The sequence below is a fragment of the Pelmatolapia mariae genome, linkage group LG4, assembly GCF_036321145.2.
Source record: "Pelmatolapia mariae isolate MD_Pm_ZW linkage group LG4, Pm_UMD_F_2, whole genome shotgun sequence".
Lineage (NCBI taxonomy): Eukaryota > Metazoa > Chordata > Actinopteri > Cichliformes > Cichlidae > Pelmatolapia > Pelmatolapia mariae.
Window position 1 is genome coordinate 11,101,686 of NC_086230.1, and position 27,131 is coordinate 11,128,816.

Here is a 27,131-nt window from a genome sequence, read left to right on the forward strand (position 1 = left end):
AGCAGACAGACGTTAGGACAAGCAGGCACTGAGAGGACAGCCCTGTGAGGCCCCTTATGTGGTTTAATTATCCATGGTTACATCCTGTTCCCACCCAAAACCAAATGTGTCTCTTTAAACTTTTACAAGCCATCAGTAGACATTAACTTGGTAGGTGGGGGTAACCATGGCTACCGTTAGAGCTCCAAATTGTGTGAAAATAAATAAATAAATAAAAATAAAAACATAAAAACCAAAACAAACCCCTCCCCCCCAAAAAAGTTAATATTCTCTGTAGGCATTTCAATTTCAGCATAGTCCATGTTAGTCAATAATAAAATTGAGGGAGGGGCACATCCTACTTACAGAGCAGGTGACAGGGGTGTGGCCTCAGACAGGGTGGGGCGGGGCAGCGCAGCGGCGAGAGCCTAGCCGTAATGTAGCCTGGCCTTAGCCCAGTCTAGCTTAAGCAAAGCTTTAGCCACAGCGCAGAATGGCCGTGGCGCGGTAGTGTAGGCTCAAGGCTGCGCTAGTCCTCGCCAAGCTTCTGTAATGTCGCAGTAGCAGCAGCACAAGCACATGGAACAGGCTGAGACACTTAAAAGCATCATGAGTAGGGCAGGAAGGGGATGGGGGTGGGGGTCAGAGGTGAGAGGACAGAGCAAGGTGTCGGAGACAGCAACGTAAAGGGAAAAGGGTTATTTGAAGGTTTAGTAGACACACAGGAGGAGCTCTATTGTCCAAATATCCCAAAATCACTCTTGGGTCATTTTTTCCCCCAAAAAACGTCAAACACCAGGCCACATGCTCAAGAAGCGTTGGTCTAAAAACAAAAGTGAAGCGCGACGACTAACACTAGCATTACACATCTATTTTATGACCGTTTAAAAGCGCAGCAAGGAAATTATCTGTCCAAACAGACTGGGCTCTGTGTGCTCTGAATTCATCTTCTAGCTTTCCAAGTGTGAACCCTTAAGCAGAACAGCCATTTTCCAGCTATCCACAGGGATATTTGATGAACAGAGCACTTCAAAGGATGTGTGAGGTGCACTTGGGCAGCTGGACGTACTGACAGAGACGGACAGACAGATGAAGCAGACACAAGGACCACGGCGCTTTGCATTCTGTAGCAATCAAATCAACACCTTTAATAAAGCTTATAGATGTCAAACTGCAATACAATTTTATGAGGGGGCGAAAAATTCACAATTCACAAAATGTTCAATGTACAAATGCTACAAAACAGTTTGCAATCCAGGCATTAAAAAACACCGTAGAAATAGGTAAACATTTGTTTTAAAAAATATGGCAACTCTGCAGAGAGGCCAGCAGCGAGAGAGGTAGAGATCGTCAAGCAAAAGCACAGTCTTAAAAAAAACAAAAAAACACAAAAAAAGCTGCCTTAGTGAAGACCAAACTAAGACACAAGCTCTAAGACACAGTGATGTCTGACTCGACAGCAAGCGGCGAATAGCTCTAAGATTTGGTCAGTAACCTTGGTCGAAGGAGTCGTCGGAGGAGCTGAGGCCCGCTTCCTCCAGCAGTAGGGATAAGTGCTTGTGTTTCTTCTTCTGAGATTTCTCACTGGATAGCAGGGATGTCGGCGATGAAGTGGACCGCCTCTTCCTGGGCAGGCTGCCGTGGGAGCGCGTCCCTGAGAGAGGGGGCCAGCCCCCTCGAGCAGAAGTGTGCTCCTCTGAATCGGAGTCTGGTGTGGAGAGAGTGTGGTTAATCATTCATGAGGTCATGAGGATGGAAACAAAGACTCAGACACAAAGAGAGTTTCCGCTTGGTTTCAATATCACAGCCTCGCAGAGATTAATGTTTTATTTTCTAAACTAATGCAGCAAAGCCCAGCATATCTGGAACCAGTCAGCCGCAGATAATCTAACTTTCTACACCATCTAACCAACAAGCATGTGTCAAGAAAATGGGGAAAAATGCAAGAAAGCAAATCATTGCTAGACAAAAAAAAAGACAAGATTAGTGAGTGATCAAGCAGGTCACCCAGAAACTGATCCACTTGTGCACCTTTAAATTGCTCTCAGTGGTTCTGATGCACTTTATCTGTGGAAGTCTTGCACATGCAAATCTAATTCCCACCACTTCAGACCCAACTCCCATCTCTACAGCACTTTTCTGTGTGCTGAAGCCAGTGTCTGACAAATGTAAAATGACGTAAGTGGCATAAAACATGAGTATGTGCTGCACTTTTAATTTTCCAAGTCTAACCATGAATTATATAAAAAGTGACACTGTATCAGCATTAGCTAAAAGTAGGCCACTCTATAACTCAGGCTGTGTTGACAGTTGGGGAAAAGACACATGAAGCTACTTTTTGTCTCCAGGTACTCACTGTTAGAGCAGCTGCTGAGCTCTGATCTCATGGGAGAGAACAAAGCTGTCTTCTTCTGACCTTTCACTTTCCGGGCAGCATCTGAAGCAGAACCCTTGGAAGCCATCTTGTGTGTTCCTGCTTTCACCGAGGAGTGGATTCCTCTCTCCTTGAGTCGACTTTCAACGGACTTGCTCTTCGACTTCTCCGATTTCGTGCTGGAGGTGAATTTGCGTGATGCGCCGAGAGAGCCGAGCTGCGAGAGAGAGAGCGCTCTGTCGAGGTCTGACGCCAGCTGCTCCTGCTCACATACGAGGCCGCGCTTTGCCTTTAGCACCTAAGACCATCACCATAGACTCATCATTAATTATACAAGAACAGTCGCATTACCCTACTGCCAAAAAAATGCACTTCCAGGTAGCCTACCTCCAGCGGATGACTAGTAGATGGCTCCGTGTCATTCCAGCTCTTCTTCTTTTTCTTCTTTTTCACTTTCAAGCCTCCACTTCCTGCCTCTGTCTCCTCTTCTTCTCTGGACACCCGGAACTTCTTCCTTTGTCCTTCCCCTGCTTCAGAATCCTCCGAGTATTGCACTGCCCTACCCACCCTGGGACAGAAATATCCACCTTTGCTGAATATGCATACAGAAAAGCATGCGTAAAGGAGAACAAACGGCGAAAGTCAGCAGCAGATTACATTTGTGGGATCACTCACTTTCCAGGCCTGCTATCCAGTTTGGTAGGTGTGGCCAAGTGTTTCCTCTTTCTAGGTCGCCCTCTACCCCGTCTGGTCAGACTGCGCCTCTCATCTTCCTGCAGCTGGCGCTCACTGACACAACAAAACAATTTTAAGTGTGTGTTAGTCCAGGAGCGGAGGAATGGGAGCAGTTTTCGCAGTTTTGTGATTATTTTGCGTAGTAGTGGCTCTCACAGCAAGTGTGCAAGCAGTGTTAAAAAAAAAAAAAAAAACTTACCGCTTGTCTCTGCGTCTCTGGAGCTTGCTGAGCTCTCTCTGCTTCTCTTTATACGTCTTCTGCAGCTCAGCCAAGCGGACACGGAGTTCCACTTCCATTGTGTCCAACACATCCAGAGGCAGTTTACCGTACAGCTGCAAAGAGAGGCAACGAGGTGAGAAACATTTCCTAAACCGGCTCATTTTCAATTGTGGGCCACACGTTTCTTGATCTTACCGGCTCCTCTTTCCTGTGCCGCCAGCTGTACTTCTTGTTGGGGTCCAGCGTTCTGGGCAGATCAATGTGGGATTGTTTCTCTATGGCCTCCAGAAGGATTTGTTTGCTTGCTTCAAGAAGACAGTCCAGACCCTCTAATGTCACGTCTGGATGGGATGCAGAAAAAACTAAAATTAGAGGAGTTCATAAATATAAATAGCTGTTTATTACATCTGTTAGAAACTGCTTACCTTGCTCCTTGTGGCTGTTTTCTAACTCTTGCTGAGCCATTTGGCTAAGCAGGGCCATCCCCTCTAGCGCCACCATCTCCATGGGTCCTGCAGTGCTGCAGCTTTCTATCTGTGGTATGAGTGTTGGGGCAGGTGGGGTGATGGATAGAGGATGGACCATCTCACTAGCTGTCAACAAGGCGAGCATCCCTGCCATGGGATCTTCTGAACTGATGACAAGTGGAAGTGGAGAGGTAGGGGCAGGAAGTGGATAGAGAGGAGGATCAACAAGACTTTCTTTTGGACTTGGAGCATCCAAGATGACTGGACTGTCTGGCTGTTCCTGTTCACATGAAGCGCTGGTGGTTTGATCTAGTGACGCACATGTCTGAGACAGTTCCTGTCTGTCTGAATCTGTGCTGATGCACTCTGCATAATGTGTTTGGTCTGGATCCTTTATGACCTTGGATTTAGGTTCAGCTTCTGTGAGTGTAGGAGGCTCAGAATATGCTGTCTGACATGAGTAAGCTGAAACTTCTATTTTGATTTGACCTTCTTCCTTCTCTTCCTCCCTGGCTTCCAGCCCTCTGGCTCGTTGTGGTGGAGGACTAGGGACATGCAGAGGTAACGGTTGAGGCTGTGGCTTTGGGGGTTCCCTGTCTTCTTCATTGTCCTGGGTGACTTGGGCAGGACTACAGCTTTGCCGAAGAGGTCCGAGTGGCTCTGGTGTTATGTCAAGCTTTCCCTGCTCCACATCAGGTTCCTGTTTGAGGAAAGATCCCGACTTTGACTGCTCTAGCTTTTGAGGCTTGATATCTGTGTCTAAAAGCCTTGAATGGAGATGGGCTGAGGGCAAAGGGGCAGCTAAAGCAGGAGAGCAGACACGACGAGGTGGGACAGCTTCTGCATTTTCCCCTGTGGGTGTTGGGATGTGATAAGGAGGAAAAGGTGAGCCAAATGGGGCCGTGATGGACTGGTAAGGATAACCTGGAGGGAGATCTGTCACAAAGGCAAACAAAAATATAAGTTAGAACAGCAAATTTGTCTGATATCAGGAGGTAGGTCTGATTAATTCATTGCTTAAGACAATTTATGTTTGGACTACCGTGAAAACAAAGTCTTATGTATCCACTCTAGCTGACATGATGATGAAAAGCGAAGATGGCTGCATTTTCACTTGTTAGGTTGCTCCAGACTCACCGGAGTAGATGCTTTGAAAGGGTGCAGCGGTCGGCTTCTGCCCCTCTCTCTGTTCCCTCCGTCCCACCTCCCCCTCTTCAGACATCTCTTGTTTAGGCCGCCGTGGCGAGGAAGGGGGGGGAGACGCTGAACGGGGTGAAGGCGGGTGAGGCAGGGGCTTCGGCGGAGACAGTACTCTCTGCCCACCTTCCTCTGACTTCAGTGTGGTCACTGGAGAGGGGAGCCGAGGCAGCGGGGTTAGGGACGATGTCGACGGGGTTGGAGATCGAGAGGAAGGAGGAGGTTTGCGGGGATGCAGCACCGGTGAGGGAGACGGGGATGAAATTGAGGAGGGTCTGGGCTTTGAGTCAGTGTTACGCTTGTCTGCTTTGTCTTCCATCTCTGGCCGGTGCTCACTGGCCTTTAGGCGCTCCTACAACACAGGAGAGGAGATATTTCTGACAGATGCACGCACCGTGTGTGTATGATGTGACAGACTCAGGATATGAATTGTGGGATGTGCTTTGTTTAGACTTCCCTGGCTGTATTCTTTTGCAGCTGCAGGATATGGCTGTTTACTGATCTTTACTTTTTGGAAGCGCAATCAAAGCAGGGAACTAAAATCCTACTGCAAGCCAATCTAACACATTGTTTTGCTGTGTTTATGCCTTTATGTCTACATACAGCTGGATTGTACAATGTGTAATATTCATGGAAATGTCTTTAAATATGTTGTTTGTTGACATGAAGGTGCTTAACAGCACAAAGTCCACTCACAGCTATCTGTGCATTCCTCTGTAGCTCCAGGACCTGCGCCGTGTGCTGCTGAATCATGAGTAGCTCGTGTTGTCGGAGGATTTGCTGCTGAGAGAGGAGCTGCAGCTGGGCCGCATGCTGCAAAGTGCTGGTTGTACCGTACACACCCGACCACACTGGGGCTCCACGCTCCAGTACATCACCACCTGCAGAACAGCAGCCAGAGCCATGAGAAGAAAGTAAAATTAAATGTCCATTCAAAGTTTCTGCTTTTTACAAAGCAGTTTTTTTCCCCACTTACAAAAAGATTTTTTTGGATATTCTGAATTTGATAGAGAATTATTGGAACTTGGGCATGTTTACTACTGTGATACTCCACGTCCTTTTTGTAGCTTTTGGGCACTGAGGAAACTAGCTGATGTAGTTTTAATATAAAAACTGTTGCCTTGTTGCATTGCTATAACTACCCCATGCACATTAGGTGGTACTCAACTGTAAAGGAAAACGACTGAAACTGAGTTGAGTATGTACAAGGGGAAAAGAAGTACAATGCACTGCTACAGGATCACAGATACAGGGTTTAGGGTGGCTTATGGTCACAGAATAGCCTCAGCTGATGGCAAATTATAAAATGAAGCCAGAGAAACATGAGTGGTTTTCCATTTTCATTTGTTTACAGAAAGTACAAACAGTAACATCTGTCTGTATAAAAGTGGTACTCCTTTGTTTTTGCTCGAGCAAAACGGAAGCCAACTTGCACTGATACTTTTACAAAGACAACAGCTTTCCTACCATAGTGTGGCAGGTGTTCGGATGGGATGACGATTAGCTGTCCAGACTGCGGATCTCTGGCAAACTGGTAGGGAGGGGGCATCGAGCCTGGCAGAGAGGGTGGGTAGCCTGGGGGGAGGGTCTGGTGGAGTGAAGAGGGACCCAGGCCTGAATAGGAGGGGGGGAGAATAAAAGGGTGAAAAATGGAGGCAGAAGTGTGAAAAACGTCAGATGAAAAGCAGAGAAAGTCAACAGAAGCCAAACTGAATCCAACATTTACCCAGTGCTATTCTTCATTCCGTATTTATACTCGCAGTGAAAGCATAATGGAATCACATGTGGGACCGTGCACTGAATGAGAGAGGATTTTGTTTTTGGGGGGTTTTTTTGTCCTCCGTGTCTAGACAGAGAAGGCCCTTGGGGAGCTTTGCATGACCATGTGTCTCAGTGTTGCATGTTTTCAAACCTTACGTGTACGCTTGCATAAGCATGTGAGTGAGTGAGTTTGCATCTCTGTGCTGTTATTTCTGGACAGTGTGCGTTGGAAGAAGAAGGTCTGGAATGTCCTGCAGAGACCAGGAATGTCTGCGGCACTTGACTCAACGGGGCTGCTGCTGATTGAACCGCTAGACGGACAGACAACACCAATCAGGAAAAGCCACGTGTGAGAAGCTAGACAAAGCATGTTGTGTGTTGCTCTGCGTTTAGCACCAGGTGTTATAACACTGACAGACAGTAAGATAGAAATGCTTCTGAAAGTGCAAAAGCATACAGAGTTAAAACCGCTAATTCCTTTAGCAGCGTGCTGTGCTATCTGTCCCACATCTGGGCGTCTCCTTCAGTGCTCAAGGAGCTTATTTAAACTCCAACATGAAATTGTTTCCATCAAACAAACCGACTGTAACACACGTAACATGTGTTTACCACTTTGTTTTAATGCAAACAATAAGTAAACTAGGGCTTTCTGTATGATTACTTCCAAATAATCCATTAAATAATTGTTTACTCTAACAAAAAAAAAAAAAACAATTGTGAAACAACAGTCAAAATAAAAGCAGCACAATCAACAATGTGTCTTTATTAATTTTCTGCTGCTTGAATAAAAGATTCATTATTTCAGCTTCTGTTGACTTTTCTCTTGACATAAAGCACAAAATTATTAAAATCGGCAGTTACACAACTGAGTTCCTCAACGATGTTACGAGGAGTTTGGGGGAAAATCTAAAGTGTCTGAGACAAAAGCACATCTACATACTGTATGGAGAGCCAGAGAGCCAGACTGGGGGAGCTCCAGGCCGGGGCATCCACGGGTGAGAGGTCAAAGTTGAGGGGTCGGGAGGCCATCGTCCAGCCCCTGCCAGAGCGGCCCCTCCTGTGACCACAAGGTTTGGGGTCATGAGGCTGGATGTCATCATACCGGGTGTCAAGCCGCTAGATAGTGGGGCAGGGTGCATCTGAGTAAACTCTGCCAGTTCCTTGGACTCTCTAAAAGGAAACAAGACCCGTTTAATAAAGGGACAACCCCTGGGGCTGAGAAATGAAGGCAGAGTGGAAGTGCCAAAAACTGCAGTTTCAAGGACAGCTCCAAAAGCGAGTCAATCCCAGTGGACTCCCATGTTAAAATGCATTCAACTTTACAGCAGAAATAAACCAGTTTACAGTGTGCTACATAAACATTTTTCACCACATTCATAACAACTGTACACAGGATGTTTTGTAAGATTTAGATTTTGTTCAGGCTTAAAATTTTGCATTAACAGGAACATGACTGCTTTGACAGACAGGTGGATGCAAACTAGCTACCTGCTCTGTGCTGTATCAGCAAATCTGAGTGGCTGAACTGGACCTCTTCACTAGCATTTTTACTGGAATTTAGACAGCAACAAAAAAATCTGTGCTCCAGTTTTGGTGAGTAAAAATTCTAGTCCCTTATTTGTTTCTTCACAGGAATTAGCAGGAGTCTGTGTCGACTGCACCCGCACAGTTTCGGGATACAGCTCGTTAGCTGAGCTTGCTCATAAGTTTGAACTCTGCACTGCAAATATGGTCACATGTAGCACCAAACTCACAAAGTGGTGAAAATCACAGAGTTTAAGTCACAAAGCAACAGGTGACACAGTTGATTCTTCCATCCTTTATATACAGGCTATGATTTTAATTTAATATTGTTTAAAGAAGAGGTGATGAAAGAGACCTGCAGCTGGCCCAATACTAGACTTGTTTAACCATGATTCATGACTAATAAGTAACTGAGTTACTAACAATAAATTAAAAAAAAAAAATCAATAGCTGAATTACTTCCTCACCTGAGCACTTTCTCCTGCTCACGTTCGAGCCGGCCAGCCAGCAGTCTGTCACTGTGGTGGCGAGCACGGTCCTCTCCACGTTCTTCATCTACACATTTAGGAAGACGGGAGGAGAGAAAAGGATTCATTATCACATTTTCTTCTATACTACACCATAGAAGAAAATATGATGGGCTATAACAGCCATATTATGCTACCTGCTACAGTGCACTCTACTATTGGACATCTCTCTGGTCTATAGTAGGGATGAAAAAAGGAAACTTTGGCAGAAGTTCATAAAGTCGAGCACGATGGGTGACAACAGAGAACAGAAGGGGAAAAATACAAGGTGACAGTGACTAAAGGTGGCACAGCATGTCATAATGAGCAGAGAGGCTACAAAAAACATTATGTTAAGCTTCATTCTCCAAACAGAGTGTGTGTGCACACAAACTGTACAAACACACACAGAAATGGAGCGACGGCTCTCACTCCAGCTGCCAGCTCGCATCAATTATTAGTCTAGTGCCACAGGAGACACGTGAACCTGCCATCGCTGCCTTACTACTGCATACACAGGGCCTTAAACCCATCCTGCTTACTATGAGAGCCAACGGCAAAAGACTGAGGAGGAAGAAAAGAGGAGGAAGGGGAGCAGCACTCAAGCGGGCAACCCAGAATAAACATGAGGGTCTCCTCCTCTCTCCCATTAACCCTTTTCCATCTCATCAACGCTGACTGAGGGTCCCCAAGCAGCAGAAGGTTTTATACATGTGCGCCAAACCCTTCAGTCATGAGTGTGTGTGTGTGTGTGTGTGTGTGTGTGTGTGTGTGTGTGTGTGTGTGTGTGTGTGTGTAGCCTATAAAAGGACAAGAGACTTTAACAATCCCTGACATGCTCCACAGGAAAGGGTTCTACACTGTTACCAAGGTTACAAGGAGCCTGCCCCACATGCTATCCTTTCTGTATCAGGGATAAACACTGCGTGCCCCCTCTTCTTCCCCCAAATTCCTCATTGCTGTGCTTCCATCTGTCTCATACTCTTCTTACTTTCCTGACACACTTTTCTCCTCCAGTCCATCAACCTATTGATAGATGGTCTTCTCCTATCATTAGACCACTTCGTGCTTCCTTCCATTTACACATCCATCTATTTCCAGTGTAATTCTTCTGCTGTTTATTTAGAGCTCCTCCTAGCATGAGGGACTGAGGCTATTAGCAAATCAATCTGCTCAAGGAAGGAAATGACTAACCCCCCCCCCCCCCCCCCCCCCACCCCACCCCTCCAATTGCAAACAGGGATGCACTGCATGTGCATCTACAGTAGCTCATAAATACACACAATTCCTAATATACACACAGTCACTCAAGACTGATCCATTGCTTAGCAACGCAGCCATGGTCTTATTGTAATTCAAGGCTTGTTTGTAGCTTTTAGCTGCGCTCTGTAATGACATGTTTAATGCAGAGAGGGGGGGGAAGGAGCGGAGAAAGAGTAGAGGGCCCAGAGGTGGGACAAGGAGGGAGTGCCTCTACAAAACCCTTTTCTGAAAGGAAAGAAGGGTGGGGAGGCAGAGAGATATTCAACTCAATGAAAAGAGCAAGAGAGAGAGTGAGGCCGAGCTGTGGGAAGACAGAAAGAGCTCAATGACACACGGTGCTGAGAAAGAAACAGAAACAAGGAGATGGAGCGGGAGCACTGGAGCTGAATGACCTTGACGTCCAAGAATGGAGTGTAGTATGGCAGGAATTGCTATGCAGCCAGCAGAGAGCCATTCAACAAAATACACCCTATGACATAATTAGTCAAATTGTGGGGGGAAAAAAAGTTGTTTTTAACCATTCAAATCACGTTACACGCATGAACACCTCAGTGTCAAACAGGGGGCTGAGGAAATATGACTTTGAGGCGGGAGAAAATGAATCGTCTATTATTCATAGAAACCAAAATGAGGAATCATTTGCTCTTGGTTCATTTAACTGAAGGGATCTATGTTCCCCGCAGAACAATTCAGAGAGAAGCCACAGTGGAGAGTTGAAAGCAGAAGCACGAGCAAATACATTTGAACAATGTTCTAAGTACACTTGATTTAACTTGCCAGTAACTTTAAAATATTGTGTAATCAGTTCAGTGAATGTGACTCCTGGAAGTATTTTAAAACCTGCACTCAGATTTGTACGTCTATCAGTCACCAGGAAAAAAAATAAATAAAATTTAAAAAAAGAAGGAGTTTTTAGCAGGAGAAGACCAAAGAAATACTGACCTTTAATAGTGGTTTGCAGCAGGGGTCTCTGTGTGTCTGAGCTTCCACTCGTCTGTTTACTGGTGGTCCCGCTGTCCCTCTGCCGAGCCACAGCAACAGCGATCCCAACCGGAGGGTGGCGCACCTCGCCCTCACCTTCCCGGCCAAAGGAGCGGGCACTGTCGGGTCGCTCCTGTTCTCTCTTCAGCTGAGGCATCCTTAATGTTCCTGAACCACCGGAGCCAACTGCTATCCTATCCCTCTCCCTTTCTCGCTCTCTCTCTTTCTCCCTCTCCTTTTCCCTCTCGACTTCCATCCCAATGTTCCCCAATCCACCAAAGGGCCCTCTGCCGTCCGTGATGTTCCTGGAGGAACCAGGACCTTCAGCAGCAAAGTTTCCACTGTATTTGATCAGGCTCTGCATGGCCGAAACCTCTTTAGAATCCGAACCCAATCCCCCACCACGCTCTCCACCGCTGGAACCCCCTGGTCGGTAGAGCGCCGATGGGTCCAGGTAGCGTCTCTGACTACCCTCTTCGCTTGCACACCCGTGTCCGTGCTGGGAGGAGTGTGTTTGGGGGGAATGGCTGTGGGTCGATTGTGTGTTGCTGTTGTGTCGATGGGATGTGTGAGGGGACTGTGACATTCGCGTGTGTGTCTGCTGGCTGTGGGGAGAAGAAAGCGTGTGTTGGGCTGCCAGAGCAGCCATGTGACTTGTAGCGTAGTTGGTCACCGAACTGATAGTATTCCACTTGGGCTCTGCCGCAGATCGCTCTATGCCTAATCTGTTTGAGTGTTTAGAGATGTCCCTGGTTTCTGGGCTGAACCTTGATTGAATGGAGGAGAGGGATGCGTCCTGGCTTCGTTTACCAACGGAACCATTGGAACAAATCACAGAACCTTCCTCTCTTTGATTGCTTAAATCGCCTGAGTGGGAGAGCCGAGGATGCTCCATGAGGATCTTCTCATGAAACCTGTAGCTCTCCCTCTCTCTGTCCCGTTCATGCTCCACGTCTCTGTCTCTGTCACGCTCCCGTTCTCTGTCACGCTCCCGTTCTCTGTCTCTGTGTTTGTTGTCGCGCGCTTGTGATGCTATCTGGATCGGCCCCGTCTGTTCATCATAAACCTCCACAGAAGGCACATATGTAGGTGCGCTTATTCGTTGCTCCCTGACAGACTCTCTGGCTGTGGAAAGGTGGGGCGCACCAGCTGCTGAGGACTGGAGAGCAGGAGGGAGGACATAGGATATGTGGAGGGTTCCAGCTGACGTGGCTACAGAGTCATTCCTCCTATGTCTCTCTGAATGAGGGTTTGAGTTATTCGCATTAGCATTAGAGTTATGGTGGAGTCGAGAGCTGCTATCCTCGTCCCGACTCCCTCTGTCCGGTTCTGGTCCATGAAACCTGCCTGTTCCTCCACCCCCACCAGGAGGGAAGGAGGTCTGTGGAGATGACAGCCTGGATCTGGGTTCCACTGTGGAAGGCTGGGAGTGTGACTTTTGCTGGTGTAGATGGAAGGACCAACCATCTCTGTCTCTTTCTGCGTCCCGGTCCTTTTCCTTCTCTCGTTCCCGTTCCCTGCCCACCCTGCGGTCCTCCTCACCTCTCCCGTCCTGTGTCAGGTCCACCACGCTCTGCGGCCGCTGCTCCTCTCTTGAACGTTCCCGCTCCCTTTCCCTGTCTCTATCCCTCTCTCCCCGATAAGACCTTTCCCTCACCCCTTCCCGGGATGTCCTCTGTGGGGGTGTGGAGCTGGACGGGGTATTGGAGGCAGCAGACGGGGGGTGGAGAGGTGACTGCCTCAGGGAGGATGGCAGGTAATATCCCTCTAGAAACACAACATAACACACAAGTCAGACAACACAAACAACCACACTGCATGCTGACAGATGATGAAACAGATGATGAAGGCAGAGTACAGCAGCATCCTGCAGCACTCAAGCAGAGGTGAAAAATAATAATAAATATTTATGTGTCAACTTGCCAAGAAAACGTGACAATGCAACAGGCTTATAGTAGATAGGCAACAGCCGAATGACAGAAGAGACATACATTATAGTGTGAAAATGACAAAGGAATCAGGGCTAAATCTGGTGTTGTATTTCTGGCCAGGGCCCACAACTAAATAGGCTTTCACGCTATAATAAAAAGGTTTAGCACAAAACCTACTGCTGCTGATGTATCACAGGATAAGGCAGAATATGTACAATAAATTCAGGCAACTGGTCTTTGTGAATGTTGTCGGCGACAGATACTGACCTTTATGAGAATCATAGAGATGGTGCTGGGAGAGCGAGGGAGGCTCAAGGTGCCCCAGGTGCCCCAGGTAAGGGCTGGAGTACAGGCTGCTTGGAAGGGGGGGGTAGCCTGAAGACACAGAATGCAGGTTATAGAAATGACACTGAAAACACCAGAAAAGTTCAGTAAATTAGTCGTATAAATATAAAAGGTAATTTTGTTAGCTTTTCCTCTGAACGTCAGTCCTGTTGACTCATGGCAGAAGCTGACATTTATCTGTTGTGTCACTTCCACTTTGCACCGGCTAAATGTTCAGTAATGGCATGTATCTTCTTTACAATGAAGATTTTTAGGGTCAATGATTGGCCAAATTCTCATCCTAACCCATCAGGTAGAAATATCTCAACACTTGCATGCTGACTGCTCTGATTAGTCAACTTTGAATCTATTAGTTGACCTGCAGATAATCAGTCTTTGACTGTTTGATAATTCGTTTACAGTTACAGTCATTTTATTGTAAAATCCGAGACCTTTGGGTTTTGGACTGTCACCCTGGACTCTGAGACGTTACAGTCAGCTGGTCTGAAGCAATACCATGTATGAGGAAATCACAAGGAGGCATTTCAGATCATTACATCATTCTTTCTTCCTCTTAGTCATGCATTCAATGACTCTTGCTTTGATGTTTAAACATTTCAGACCGTTTAAACTGGTGTTTGTTTAACTTGTAATGATGGAGTTACTGTATAATGAGAGGAGTTTCTAATATTTTATCCACTTAACTTATAATCAGTAATCAGCTGACATCAGGACTGTAGCTACCTTCACTTTCTAATGCTCCAACTTTTCAAAGTGATTCCTTTAATATCTGTTGACTTTTAGAGAAAATGAAATCAGAACGTACACATGAGAGGGTGAAATTAAACTACACGTGCGTGTATTTATTTGGACTCTCAGTTAAGTGGCTGATCCATTTTTTTTTTGTCCACTGAATTAAATAATCAACTTCAGCTCCAAGAGATTTAACCACACTATCAATTGTGACTCTGTTTCTTTTTTTTCTTTATAAAACATTTACAGCTGACCTCATGTCACAAATCACTCTGTTTGTGGGTCAGCCTGGGTTGCTGGGTAAGAGTCTCCCGACAGCCAACTGCTGCTCTCAGAGACCAGATCTTAATATAGACGAAGGTTTGTGTTTGGATTTCTGTGTTAGGACTGAGCTGGCTGGTGTCACCACGTTAGACCACAAGCAGAGGAGAAAGAAGAAGAAAAAAAGGAGGGTGAGGCATTCCTTGTTCCCACACTCCAGCCATTCCAAGAAGTATTAAAGACGCAGTTGCCATTCCAGCACAAAAGCACCAGCAGCAGCGCCGAGGTATAAATGGGTCTCCCCTCGTTCTGAGATGCAGAAATGGAGAAGCCGAGGAGGTGGGTGTTAAGGGGTGTCAGCATTAGAAGAAGGCACTGGGAGACAGAAATATAAGAGGCATGGTGGAATGAGGGTAACAGCATGCAGGATGGGTTTCTTGCAAAGCTCCCTTTAACCACAGTTAACAGCTAGCCTTGATCTTTAACAGCTTTGATTTGGGGTTCAGCTGTAGCAGTACAGTGCATCCCAGGCATATCCAAAGTCTGCCTCTTAGCTGCTGCCCAGAAACGTCTCCAGCTTAGAGTAACTTTAGCTGCTATCAAAGCCAGCCACCAGGTATTAGGAATCTCTCTTAGCCCGTGAAGGATTCTGTTCAGGAATCTTCTTCACCAAGCAGGGGGTTTAGCTTTTTTAGCTTTAGAGACTTCAACCTTAAATCCAGTCAAACCTAAGTCAAATGTCAAAGTTTATCCACCCTTTATATTTCCTTCTCTGGCTGAATATAAAGTGAAACAGGTTACATCTTTTAAATTTAGATTTATAATTAGAAATTTACAATGAGCGATTAGTGGCACCATTCCCACACAGGAGATCTAATCACAACCCTAAAGGAACAGTTTCACATACAGCCAGCAAGCTCCATTTTACCTCACATTTCCACACTGGGCACCTCTAAGACGACCCATATTAGTGCTCTCATATCCACTCTCACTGACATCATACAGTGTTTAGTCTAAAGCCTGAGCTTTTGACCCACAAGGATTACTTGCACATACACTAACCTCATTATTTTAAACTGTGGCCATGTTTAATGTGAGCATCCACTACTGTAATAGCATATGGAAAAAAGAAAAGCACAAGAGGTCTACTGTAAAAACAGCTTTTTTTCCATTTGTTTTTGATAGGAAATGACACTTGGCCATTAGAAGGAAACAAGCAGAGCCTCCAAAAAGCTAAGGGTCAGATTATGAGCTACAATCATGTCAGTGCCTGACCAACAGTCCCCGAACTGAGAAACAAAGACAAAATCTTAAAATAAATAAACTAACCACATAATTTGATTTACAATGTTTGAAAAGCACTGAGCAAGTTGTGCGTCACACGGGCAACGCAATCACTTTTAAAAGGCATCTTAAATGAAATCCATTTGTCCTTCTCTTACCTTGCTGAAATGCACTGTGGGATTTGTTTTCTACCCTATCTGACCTACTCCAGTGAGATTTGATAAGGACACAAGGGAATGAGGAGGGGACCGAGATTCAATCACTTAATGAACAAGCCTTGAGGAAAGGCACAGGCAAGTTAAGGAAACGAGGAGTCCAAGGAGACAATCCTCCATGTGTCTAAAAGTGTGTTCGGGCAGGATGGTGTATGAAAAGTAGGGCAGGAAAACTAGAGAGACGCCGACAGAGACAAAGTGCGTACTGGACAGAAGGCTCAAAAAAGAACAAGAGAGAGGAAGACAGATTACAGACACAGATGACAGGCGAAAGTAAAGGACTGGTCGAGGACAGAGGAACCAAGGCACATTCAGGATAGAGCCAGCAGCAGAGCTACCAGCCGTGAGACAGAAATGGAACAGGATCCCAGTGGAGTAAGCAAAGAGGAACAGGCCTCCTGGGCATTGGTCAGGACAGGATTGTGAAAAATGCCATGAAAATATGATGCCACTCTGCCTTTGAATTATGTACTGGGACAGAAAAGGATAGAAACAGAAATGCAAATGTAGGTGATTTACCATCATGAGCATGCGATGCCCACAGCTGAGCCATCTGCAGACTGCTGGGATTTGCGGATCTGTATGCAGGGTCAGAGGTCAGAGAGGAGGGGCCTGGATAGCCTGACAGGAAGGGGCTGGAGCCTGCCGGGAAGGCATCGCCTATAGGAAAAAGAATGAAGACTGTCAGTCACCCTTGTAACCGCGAGGCCAAACAACACAAACAGTCAATGTTTTTTATTCTGTACGTGATGTCATTCCTTCCTGTGTGCGTTTTTGGGTGAGGGGAGCTAAATCAATATGTGCTGATGTTACTGTGCCCGAGCAGTCTGCTGTAATCACATTATTACTGAGCAGCCATGCACTCCATTTCAACAAGACAAACCACAGACAGACTTCACTCAGAAAGGAGGAAAGTTAATGTAACCACCAACCAAAAGCCACAATCGTCACAAGAGGAATGCAGCCATGTGGGGCACGAGGAGGAGTGCGTCTCTGTTCAGGATGGGACAGGGATTTACCTCAAACTCAACTGTCTGTCAGATAGAGCTCTGGATTACATGCTGACAGCTTTTATAAGACAAATCTGACCAAGTAAAAATGTACTCAACCTTATAAACAACTCACAGACAAAATCTTTTCCATTATTTAAAAAATATAATTAAAAGCAAATGTATTTCAGCATTAGGCCAAAGATGTATATGTAACATAAATTACACACACACACACACAGTACAAAAATACCCAACACCTTAAATGTTTGTTACAGCTTGAGCTCAACCTGTTAATCACAATAACGATTCATGGAAATTAACAGTTAAGTTGATTACACAATGCTATAAATATTTTTTTAAAATCTGAAAAGGGTAGTAACACATAACAACAGTGAAATATTTTTAGAAATATGTTGACGATTACTGAAACCTGAAATTTGTTTTCAGAATCACAAATATAGAAGGAAAAAAAAAAAGCGCACATATTCAGTTTTTCTTGACGTATTTTCTTTTAAATTTGCTGTAGCTTTGCACCCGATGCACCATTCCTGGTAACAACTCACATTTTGTGTCATCACAAAACTGAAAGCGCTTCCCTTTACAAAGATAAGGCAGCAAAATCTGAAGTTGGAAAGAATCAAACTGATAATGTGTACTTTTTTTTTTTTTTTTTTTAAATCTTTGCTTCACTATGAGACATAACATACTAAAAATAGCTGAAGATGACTTTTTAGCTGACCAGATTATTCCTGCACTGGCCACTGTGCATTAGACTTTGACATAAATCACGAGGTCAGAGGAGCGTTTATCAGAAAAATGCCTGCTGCATAATATAATATATAACAGTTTATGTTTAGAGTTTCCCCATACATTTATAAAGGTGTTATTAATAAAACCACAACATAATATTCAGAGTGTTTGGGTCGTACAAGGTGTCAGAGGGAACACTCTTGTACCCAACCACTACACACCACTGAATCCAGTTCCATGGAGAGCGTGAATCCCCGTAAATCACTTCATATCTTAACACGACACGGTTATCGATCGTTTTTATTAGACTCCACCCTCATCACATGTGCAATCTGACCACCGGCAAACTTTGAACCATTACAGCTTCTTCCAAGCGCAACCTTCTGAAGAGCTGGAAAAGGTTTCATGTTTAGCCGAGGACCCCCAGACCCCCCCTCCCCGAACCATTACTGAACACACTCCACGGCCATTACCCTGATAAAACTAACCATGTGTGTAGGGGAAAGGGTGCTGCCTGTATACGGGCAGGAGGGGGGAGGGAATGAATGCGTGTGTTTCTGTATTAGTCCTGTGGGAATCCAAGAGACATGCTGTGCTTGCCGAGTTTCCCCTGCATCTAAATCAGTACATTAAAACTGCAGTCCGTCAGCAGCCACACACACACACACACACACACACACACACACACACACACCATTTTAAATCAATACCAAATGCAGCTTTCCAATCTATCGTAAAGGCGTGCATGCAAACACATACAGAAGTAATGCACTGTGCCTTTATTCTCTCACTGTGATAACACTGTGTAGGTGGATTCTTCCACACTCTGCCTTATTAGACACAGTTTTTATTAACGCTCGCATTTAAACGTGTGTGTGTGCACGTGTGCTTAGAGTCCCTGCACCTCTTTGCCGTATGATCACCGACATGTGCAAACAGTTCTGTGTGGGTTTGCAGTGAATGCGCTTTTGAGTCAAAAACACTGCACAAGCTGTACACACACACACACACACACACAAAAAGACTGCCGTAAACCTGCATTTACAAATTCACACATGCACACCACACCCACCCACACAAACATACACGTTAACTCTGAAAAGCAGCAATGAGGTTTTACCCAGAAAATGGCACAATTTTCCATCTGTGCAGTTTTGCAGTCTCATCGATGCACTGATGTCAATATTAATAATAAACAACAACACAAGCCTCACTTTCCTTCCGCTTTCAACTATGTTTATAATTCACAATATTTTAGGTGTGCGCTTTCATTCCTTGAAGTTGTGATGTTCACGATTAAAGCCCTGCTTTCCCTGTGGTAACTGGTGGTAAAGGCAACTGCAGTTTAACGCTACAGCAAACATGCCACCAACTTTTTTATGAAATACTAATAGAGGAGCAACTGCTGCATGTGTGTAAAGTGGAGCCAAGCCCTCCTTAAACAACACAGCCTTTATTCAGCAGGTCATAAACAACAGGGACCTGAAATGCTGTAAATAATGCTGAGTACTTTTATACTCTTTACCCAAGACATTGATTTGATTTGGGTTTACTCAATTATGACCAAATGCATAAATCCAATTTTCGGGGTCAACACTAACATTATTAAAACATTATTATTCATTGACTTTGGAAACAGCACAAATTATATAATCAAACATAATTTACAATTTAAAATAATTCTTAATAATCATAAACCGGGGTTTAAGGGATGAGTTCTGGCTTTTAAGGAGGGGAAGTCACTACTTTCTTGGAAAGGTGTGTCCTTGATTTATAACAAAACAAGAGCATCCCTGGAATGGAAACCAGCAGCATCATTTTATCTTGATTATGTTGTTTTCAAAGATAGTAGTGCGATTTTGTCCTTCAGCTGACTAAATCAGTGGTGCTCCATTTATCCTCTGCAAACTTCAAAACTGATCTGCTAGAATAAAACAAAACAAAAACAACAAAAATAAAAAAGGACCACATCTTGTTTTGTAAACTCAAATTGGATGACTCATCACAGTCAGTGCTCTGCGACCAGTTTATATATAAAGAACGCTTCAATACATACTGTGAGCACGCTCAGTCTACATTAGCAGTAACACAATGAAGGTGTGATACAGTATTTACAAAAGAAAAAAAAAAAAAAAACTGTTAGCTGCAATGTTTCCTGTAATCACATTACATAAAATGCTGTTGTTAAATTCACCACTGTAAATCAAAAAAGGCAAAGTTGCTCATCTATGAACCATAAAGCATATTTTGCAACATTTCCTGACGTGGCCATTTTACAGTTCCTACTTTTTAGGAATAACCGCACTGTTTCGATGAAATTATTTGGCATTAGTTCAACTCTTGACACAAAGCCCGAATTGTTTCTAGCAAATGTCACTTTCACTATTTTTTTTAAATTACTGCCACTTTTCAACACATCACATCGGCGAGTGTCCATGTGTGTCGCACTAGGTGCCAGCCATGTTGTTTTAACAAATTATCCTCACCTTTAAGCCACTTTATAATCATTACCTCATGTGTAAGACGTGCAAAACATAGATGCACCCTTGATGAACACACACACACACACACACACACACACACACACACACACACACACACACACACACACAATACATTTCCAACCACCACCACCACCTGTCAAGGTTGTTGAAGTCCTGGTAGGATGTCAGCAGTTTCCATTTCTTCAGGCCAAACACCAGGGTCTCTCTAATACACATACACAGACACGTCAAGAGGCACAGATGCCTCACTGGAATATGGATCAATCTCGGCATTGTAGCCGCCTACAGGCCATTTATTCCATGTGTCTGAGTACACACGCACACATGTACACACATAGACACACAGTCTACAGTTTTGCTTTGTGCCAGTGAGCAGGAAAAAAAAAAAAAAAAACAATCCCAAAGTCCCTTTGCCCCTCCTGAACAGTCAAAAGCAGGAAAAAGTGGGAGGGGTAGAAAGAGGAAAAACATTTGCAGTCCTTGTTCCAGAAACAACATCCAAATGGTAGCTGAGAGGGAAATGTTTCCTTAAATGTTTTGGAATTACTCTTTCATTAGCTCCGTCTCTCTCTCACCCTCTCCCTCTCTCTTTTAACCTTTTCCTTCCTCTCTCCCTCGCTCTCCCTTCACAACTCCACCCCCCACCACACACACACAGCATTTGGCTCTCAGTTCACAAGACAGTTAGTTTGCCATATTGGGAGAAACGAGTTGCCAAGAAACGCGCTCTCTGACTCCCAACGCGTTTCTGAGCCTCCATTTTCAGATCAGTATAAGAAATATATCTTGATATCAGAGATAGGAAGGAGATCAATTCTGTCAGACTCACTGCAAATCTGGCACAAAGGCGCACACATCCAAAGAAAAGAAATAAAATAAAAATCAGAGAAACTAACAAGTCAGTGTCGATCGCAAATTGATCCAAATTCTCTGAAACACACACACAAAATTCAACAATACTGGAAAATGTGCAAAAGAAAAAAAGAAGAAATGAAAGAAAATCTCTGGTATAAAAGCCTGAGACACACACACACACACACACACACACACACACACACACACTGAACCCATCTGTTATCCATCAGTGGCACTCAGAGCAGGGTTAGCTGGGGGAGATTTCTATTGATCTCTGGTTTTTATTCCCTGCAAGAAAAACACTGAAACAGTAAAACTCTGCAGTGCTATACATCCCACAGCTAACTGGCACACTGACACACTGGTAACCATTAACCCCAACTGTAAAGAAACCCTCATTCACACTCACACACAGGCAAGGGATGTGCGGGAATTTGCATGTGCGTCCGTGAATTCATTCAGCCATGCGGTTTAAAGTGTGTTAATTATTTCAAAATGGAGATGTCTGGTTCTCCTCTGCTGGGAGCCGTTTACAGGAAACAGGTTTTGTTTGTGTTGTTTGCGCAGCCGAGCTGAATACAAACCGTTTCTCAACTTTAATTAAAAATGTCAAGTTCGAGTTCTGACACGTCACCTCTCGGTTTGGCAGACCGAACTGCAACAAGGTGGCATCTGACTGGTTTCTCTCTTTGTCGTTTGATTGGATAAAGAAAAATGAAATAAGTTTGCAAAAAGAAATTCATTTTTAAACAAACAGAATCACTTGCACAGCTGCTTCCTCTGCTCAACTCCAAAAAGATCTCCTTCCATCTGATGATACTCTGAATACACATGCAGGGAAGGGTTGGAGTAGTTTGTTTACCACACAGCAGAAGAAGAAGAAAAAAGAAAGACAGAATGTTAATTATTTATCTTAGATCATGCATTTATTCTGGGCTAAAATTTCACATCTGAAAATAACTCCTGTGCTACAACAAATTTTGGGAAACAAGGAGATGAGCTGCACAGTACTGTCGTGATTTCTCTAAAGTGTTATAGTGATAAACACCCATAATCTCACTATGTTTTATTTTGGGGGCCTTTTGTCTTTATGAAATAGTGAAACTTTAAAGAAACAGGCAGTGTGCAGTGAGGACTAATGTGTCTCTGGTGTACTGGATGTGAGTACCAGATGAGCTACCCCAAAGAGACAGACATTTGATTAAAAAAAATAATATTAATGGCAACTTAAAAAGTAAGTGAGAGAAAATGGTGGGAGGTGGTATGCACAACAAAAGAATGGAGACTCGTAATTTTTTTTCTTTTTAAAGGAAAATCTCTAAGCGGAAGAAAAATGAAGGGAAAATTACATTACATGAGCTCTGAAATGTCAAATCAGATGGAGACCCAAACTGAGCTGCCATCTGGACTCTGTGAACAATAGATAACAGATTGATAAATGGATTTGTTGCAGTTCTTGGTTGTAAAACACATCAATCACTAACCAATTCTTCCATTATTTATTTAATAGGCTGGAATTAAATTTTATTTTATAATGACTTTAAAACCACATTATACAAAAAAAAGGCACAGTTGTATTTGGTGAACTGTAAATTGTAGTTCACATTTTCTTTATTTACTGAGGTTTTAACCCCAGTTTATGGCTTTTAATCAGACATTAAAGGCAGATTACTTTTGCATTATTTAGCACTAAAAATGCATTCAATACAGTATGAATAATAAGAATTTAGATTTTAGCGCTCATGGGTTAAGAAAAGGTTGAGAACAATATGGAGCTATTAAAACAAGCAGAACCCTGCTGAATAAAATGAAGATTTGGGATATATAGTTGTACATAGTGTATATATATTAGTAGTAGAAAGTAGTTAAAGGACATTACAAAGGTGTGAAAGGTCACCAGTATGCACAACACCAGAGGGAGATCAGTGGGACTGAGCCATCTCAACCGCACACAGGATAATTAACTCTCCCAGATTAAACAATTTCTTAAATTTAAAAAAAAAAAAAAAAAAGTTGATGTTTTACTCCATGTTACTCAAATTTACAAAAAAACAAAACAAACTTTGAGCAAACGTTAATCGAGTACACCGACATCCACACCGTCCCACGCAGTTGCACTCAAATCTCCTGTGACGATGGCATGCGTTACTTTGACGCACACCTCGAAAATCGGCAAACGTGAGTCCAACATGTGTCACAGACAGGCAGACGAAATGGCAAGGATGGTAGTGTGTGCACAGAAACATACATACGTGTTTAAAATCATGCAACACCACAAAGCTGTATTCACAGCTGCAGACCAGAGTCAGAAACTACAAAGTGGTGTAATCACAAAACCACATATGTAGTGACAGGAAACAACCCGATTTTTAGAAACACTCTCTCATTTAATGCACAGTAAAGTACCTTTAAGTCAATCTAAGGATGACTGCAAACTCAAGGGCTGATTTCCAGCTCCATATTTTTATCTTTGCACTCTACTAGAGTGGCTTGGCATGAGTCACATTTCAAAAATGATCCTTATTTATGTTACACTGAGCCCCTAAATTAAGAACTCCTCTATAGATTAAGCCAGTTTAGCCCCTTTCATATTAAGATAGTTGTGTGTGACTGGCTGCCCTTTACAAACAGAGGATTCAAACAGTAGGCAGGTGCTCGAGATGACCATAAAGATCTCTCACTGACATCACAGAAATACAAGGGTAGAAAAACAGTCAGAAATATATATACTGATTGTTTAATAGGAACAACCACTAGTAACACTAAATAATACAATAATAAAAGGTTTAGCTCAGCTTTAATAGCATTTGTAAGCCGAACCTTGAAACATGCTGCAGGTATGGGCGTCTCCACTGGTTAAAACATATTCCACATAACTAACAATCAGCTAGAACTGACTAGTCACATGTCAAACTTGCTGTGTGCATATCCTTCGTGTTGTTACACATTTTGAGCTTTTACCTAAGTGCCTTGGGAAGAATATCATCAGGCTTATGTAATGGGCCACGTAGAGACTCAACACGCAGCCAAACAGACAGACACAGCACAGTGTGTGACCTTTGTGTGCTGGAGGCTGTTGTTTGTGTTAAAGGGAGGGATCTGGCACAGAGAACGACTTAGCTAATGCTTTGGGTATTTCAACATGCCACAGCATGCTTGTACACACACACACACACACACACACACACACACACACACACACACACACACAGGCCTATCACTCTCATGTTTGACAGCTGTGTGTGAGTGCTGTATATGTGTGTGTCGTTTTTTTCTGCCACTGACAGGTTTATTGTAGCAGGGCAGCAGAGCCTTGTGCTTTCTCTTAAGGAGCCAGTTTTCTCTCCTGAAGGATTCAATTAATCTGAGAGGGGGATGTGTCTGAGCCACATCTTCTCACACATACTTAGGTGTGTGTGTCTTGAATATATATTTATACACACAAACACACACACACACACTCACCACATTAATTTAAGTGCAAACAGACACACTAGCCAAGCGGCACGGAAGACAAATTGGTATCAGCCAAGACATCCCTGGCCTGCCCCTGCAAGCTGCATGAATTATTAGCCTTCCACTCGTGTGCCCTGTGAGTGTGTGCGAGACTGAAAGAGACAGAACAACTGAAGGGCAAGCACATTTATCTAACCGTGTATGAATGTGTTGTGGTCAGTATAAATCTCTTCTCTCTGCAGAGTCTCAGGGGGGAAGCCCCAGCCCTAACTGTACTAAGCACAATCACATGCTCCCATTCTTATACACCAGACTTCAGTCCTCTCATCTACACAGACACTCTCACATACACACACAACCAGCAAAACCTCTGCTCTTCTCCTCTGAAAATAAAATGCCGATTTCCACTCATTTAGTTCTCCTTTTCCATTCATCTCAGGTTGTTTGTGTCAACAGCTATTGGCCTTTCTCCGAATGGGGGAGGCTGAAATTTGTGTACCGAAGGCAGTTAAAAGTGAAGCTGTTTTACCTCAAGTCTCACGAAATGAGCAATACCACCGCGCACCACAGTTTCATCTCATTAAACAAGCATTTGTGACATTCGCTAGCAAATATCACAACACAGCAAATTAACCTACATCTGGTTTTGTTAAAAATGTGGGAAAGGACGGGGATGAGCTGCTGTGACTTTTGTTCTATTTGTTAGGAGGAAAGCAGAAGTTAAATGCTCAAAATCCAATGAAAAAGTCTGATGTCACAGTGTGTTAGACCACCATGTAATCTCTGAGTAATACGGTGGGAACATAAGAACTGAAGAACTTGGGACCAAAAGTGACACTAAAAAAAGAAGAAAAAAAGAAAAAATAGTGGTTGAAGTGAAATGTAAACTAACTGCATAACTGAGTTCCTGATACACACCACTGAATGTGCAGCCTGGGTTTTTGCTCACGTGCAGAGGTGATCCACCTTAAGCTTAATGAATGCAAAAAAGGCATGACAGGTGATACAATAGAAAGAATATGAACAATGACAAGAAAAAAAGGAGAGCTGGTTGATCACAGCCAGCAGCAGGAACGAGCTGCCAATCTTGTAAACAGTGTTTGTGTTTGAGGTGTGACAGCAGCTTCAAATTCTGCAGGGCAACAGATTTCTGAGTCTACCTCTGCAGCCCTGCAGTGGACGGAAACCTCTGCTGCTAAGCACAGCGTCTTTACCGGTAGCTGGTAATTAACCTTTGCTGTGCAGAGTGAAGAGTAAAGAGGAGAGACTGTACGAACTGTTAAACTCAAGGTTTGGTCTTTCTGGACACATTGCGTTGCATTATATTAACCCGATCAGTCCCAGAAATAAATAAGCACAACACAGCAGGCATGAGTACACCAAATAAGGCAAAAAACCACTAAATACATTTTTATTCTTTGCATAATAGTCTCTCTGTCTCTGTGCATTATCCCCCTTTAATCTTAATGATGTGTCCGTGTAATCATTAACTGTCTAATTTGCTTTTTCTTCCCTGTATGTCATTTCCCCTTGCAGTTTCTTCTTCTACAAGTTCTGCAAGTTCTACAAGTTGTACTTCTGCAAATGAGTGAACTTCTGTTTAGCCTTGATGATTTCATAAGCAACAGCACAAAAGTCATGAAGAAGTGACTCTGGCAAGTAAAACTAGCACCGAGCTCCATGTAGAGTGCATACAAGTTGCAATAAAAACAACACTGAACGACAACAATAAAGATCAAGTGATACAGTATGCCATATTCTACCATTTCTTGGCACGTACTTAACATGAGCTGTGGCTACGTGTCAGCAACGTTACTTCTTTCTCTCTCACACACCTGAGAGTGTGCCCACAACAAAAGCCCGTTGGCCCCATCTAACACACAGGTTACCCACAAGGCCAAAAGTGGAAGGCTTGGGCACATAACTTAGGTAACAAGCTGGATTTGCCGTCTAGTGAAATAAAGACAAAACTACAGCAGATAAAGGAAGTTTTAGTTTTACTGGTGATACAAGTTCATTCTTTCAAGTGTGCTAAATATATCAAATGTGTAAGATGGTAATTAGTTAAAAGCAAAGTGAAATTACCGTTAAACCCCTCCTATGACATCCACTCCAACCTTTTTACAGTTTGCAGAAATAAAAGGCATGGGTGTGCTTGTCTCCTCAGTGTAGTTACATTTCAGCAGGTCCTACCTCTGCAGCACTCAGGCACAAAAGTGAGGGACGTAGAAGGAGAGGACAGATGGCTTCAATCATGTGATGGAGGCACCGGCAGACCTCCAACAGACTGCGGACCTTTTACAGCCATTTTACATCTATAAACAGTGACTGAACCTGATCTTGTTTAGATACAACCTGGGTGAATAGCGGGCTGATAGAGGAGCTGCTGCATAGAAAGGATTTGCTGATGGAAAATGATGTCTTTACAGATGCCCTTTTTGCTGCACCAGCAGCACAAATGTCAACAAACTATTTGCAGTTTCACAACGCATTGCAAACTAAGTGTTAAGCTGCTTTCCACATTTGGCAGCCCAGAATTGTTAAAATAAGGGAGGACACTCTACTCTATTAAGTCAGGTGGAAACCCTATTAAAACTGAACTAAACAAAAACTAATAAGGCAGACTCCTGGGAAATAAGGCTGCACTGGCAGCTATAAACAGTCAACCCTGCTATCAAGAGCTCAGCCAAAAACAACTGTGCAAAAAAAAAAAAAGCAAAAAAAAAAAAGCTTTGAATTCCTTGAAACATGTGTAAACAGAAACGGTAGCAGGGCGACCCTGGCTCCTCTGACTGCACA

The 27,131-nt window shown here is 43.8% G+C and overlaps 1 protein-coding gene across 2 annotated transcripts in view; it reads right to left on the reverse strand.

Moving 5' to 3' along the window:
- Positions 1–27,131, reverse strand: part of tnrc18 (trinucleotide repeat containing 18) — a 45,970-nt gene that overhangs the window by 13,503 nt on the left and 5,336 nt on the right. For both annotated transcript variants that reach the window (XM_063471436.1, XM_063471435.1), the window contains exons 3-17: positions 16,295–16,435; positions 13,206–13,313; positions 10,969–12,774; positions 8,725–8,812; positions 7,674–7,903; positions 6,440–6,586; positions 5,669–5,853; positions 4,913–5,324; positions 3,734–4,711; positions 3,504–3,649; positions 3,288–3,421; positions 3,029–3,142; positions 2,741–2,921; positions 2,336–2,651; positions 1,475–1,687 (exon numbers count right to left, since the gene is read on the reverse strand). In XM_063471436.1, the coding sequence (XP_063327506.1) occupies positions 1,475–1,687; positions 2,336–2,651; positions 2,741–2,921; positions 3,029–3,142; positions 3,288–3,421; positions 3,504–3,649; positions 3,734–4,711; positions 4,913–5,324; positions 5,669–5,853; positions 6,440–6,586; positions 7,674–7,903; positions 8,725–8,812; positions 10,969–12,774; positions 13,206–13,313; positions 16,295–16,435 (5,199 nt within the window). The remainder of the gene's footprint in view (positions 1–1,474; positions 1,688–2,335; positions 2,652–2,740; positions 2,922–3,028; positions 3,143–3,287; positions 3,422–3,503; positions 3,650–3,733; positions 4,712–4,912; positions 5,325–5,668; positions 5,854–6,439; positions 6,587–7,673; positions 7,904–8,724; positions 8,813–10,968; positions 12,775–13,205; positions 13,314–16,294; positions 16,436–27,131) is intronic.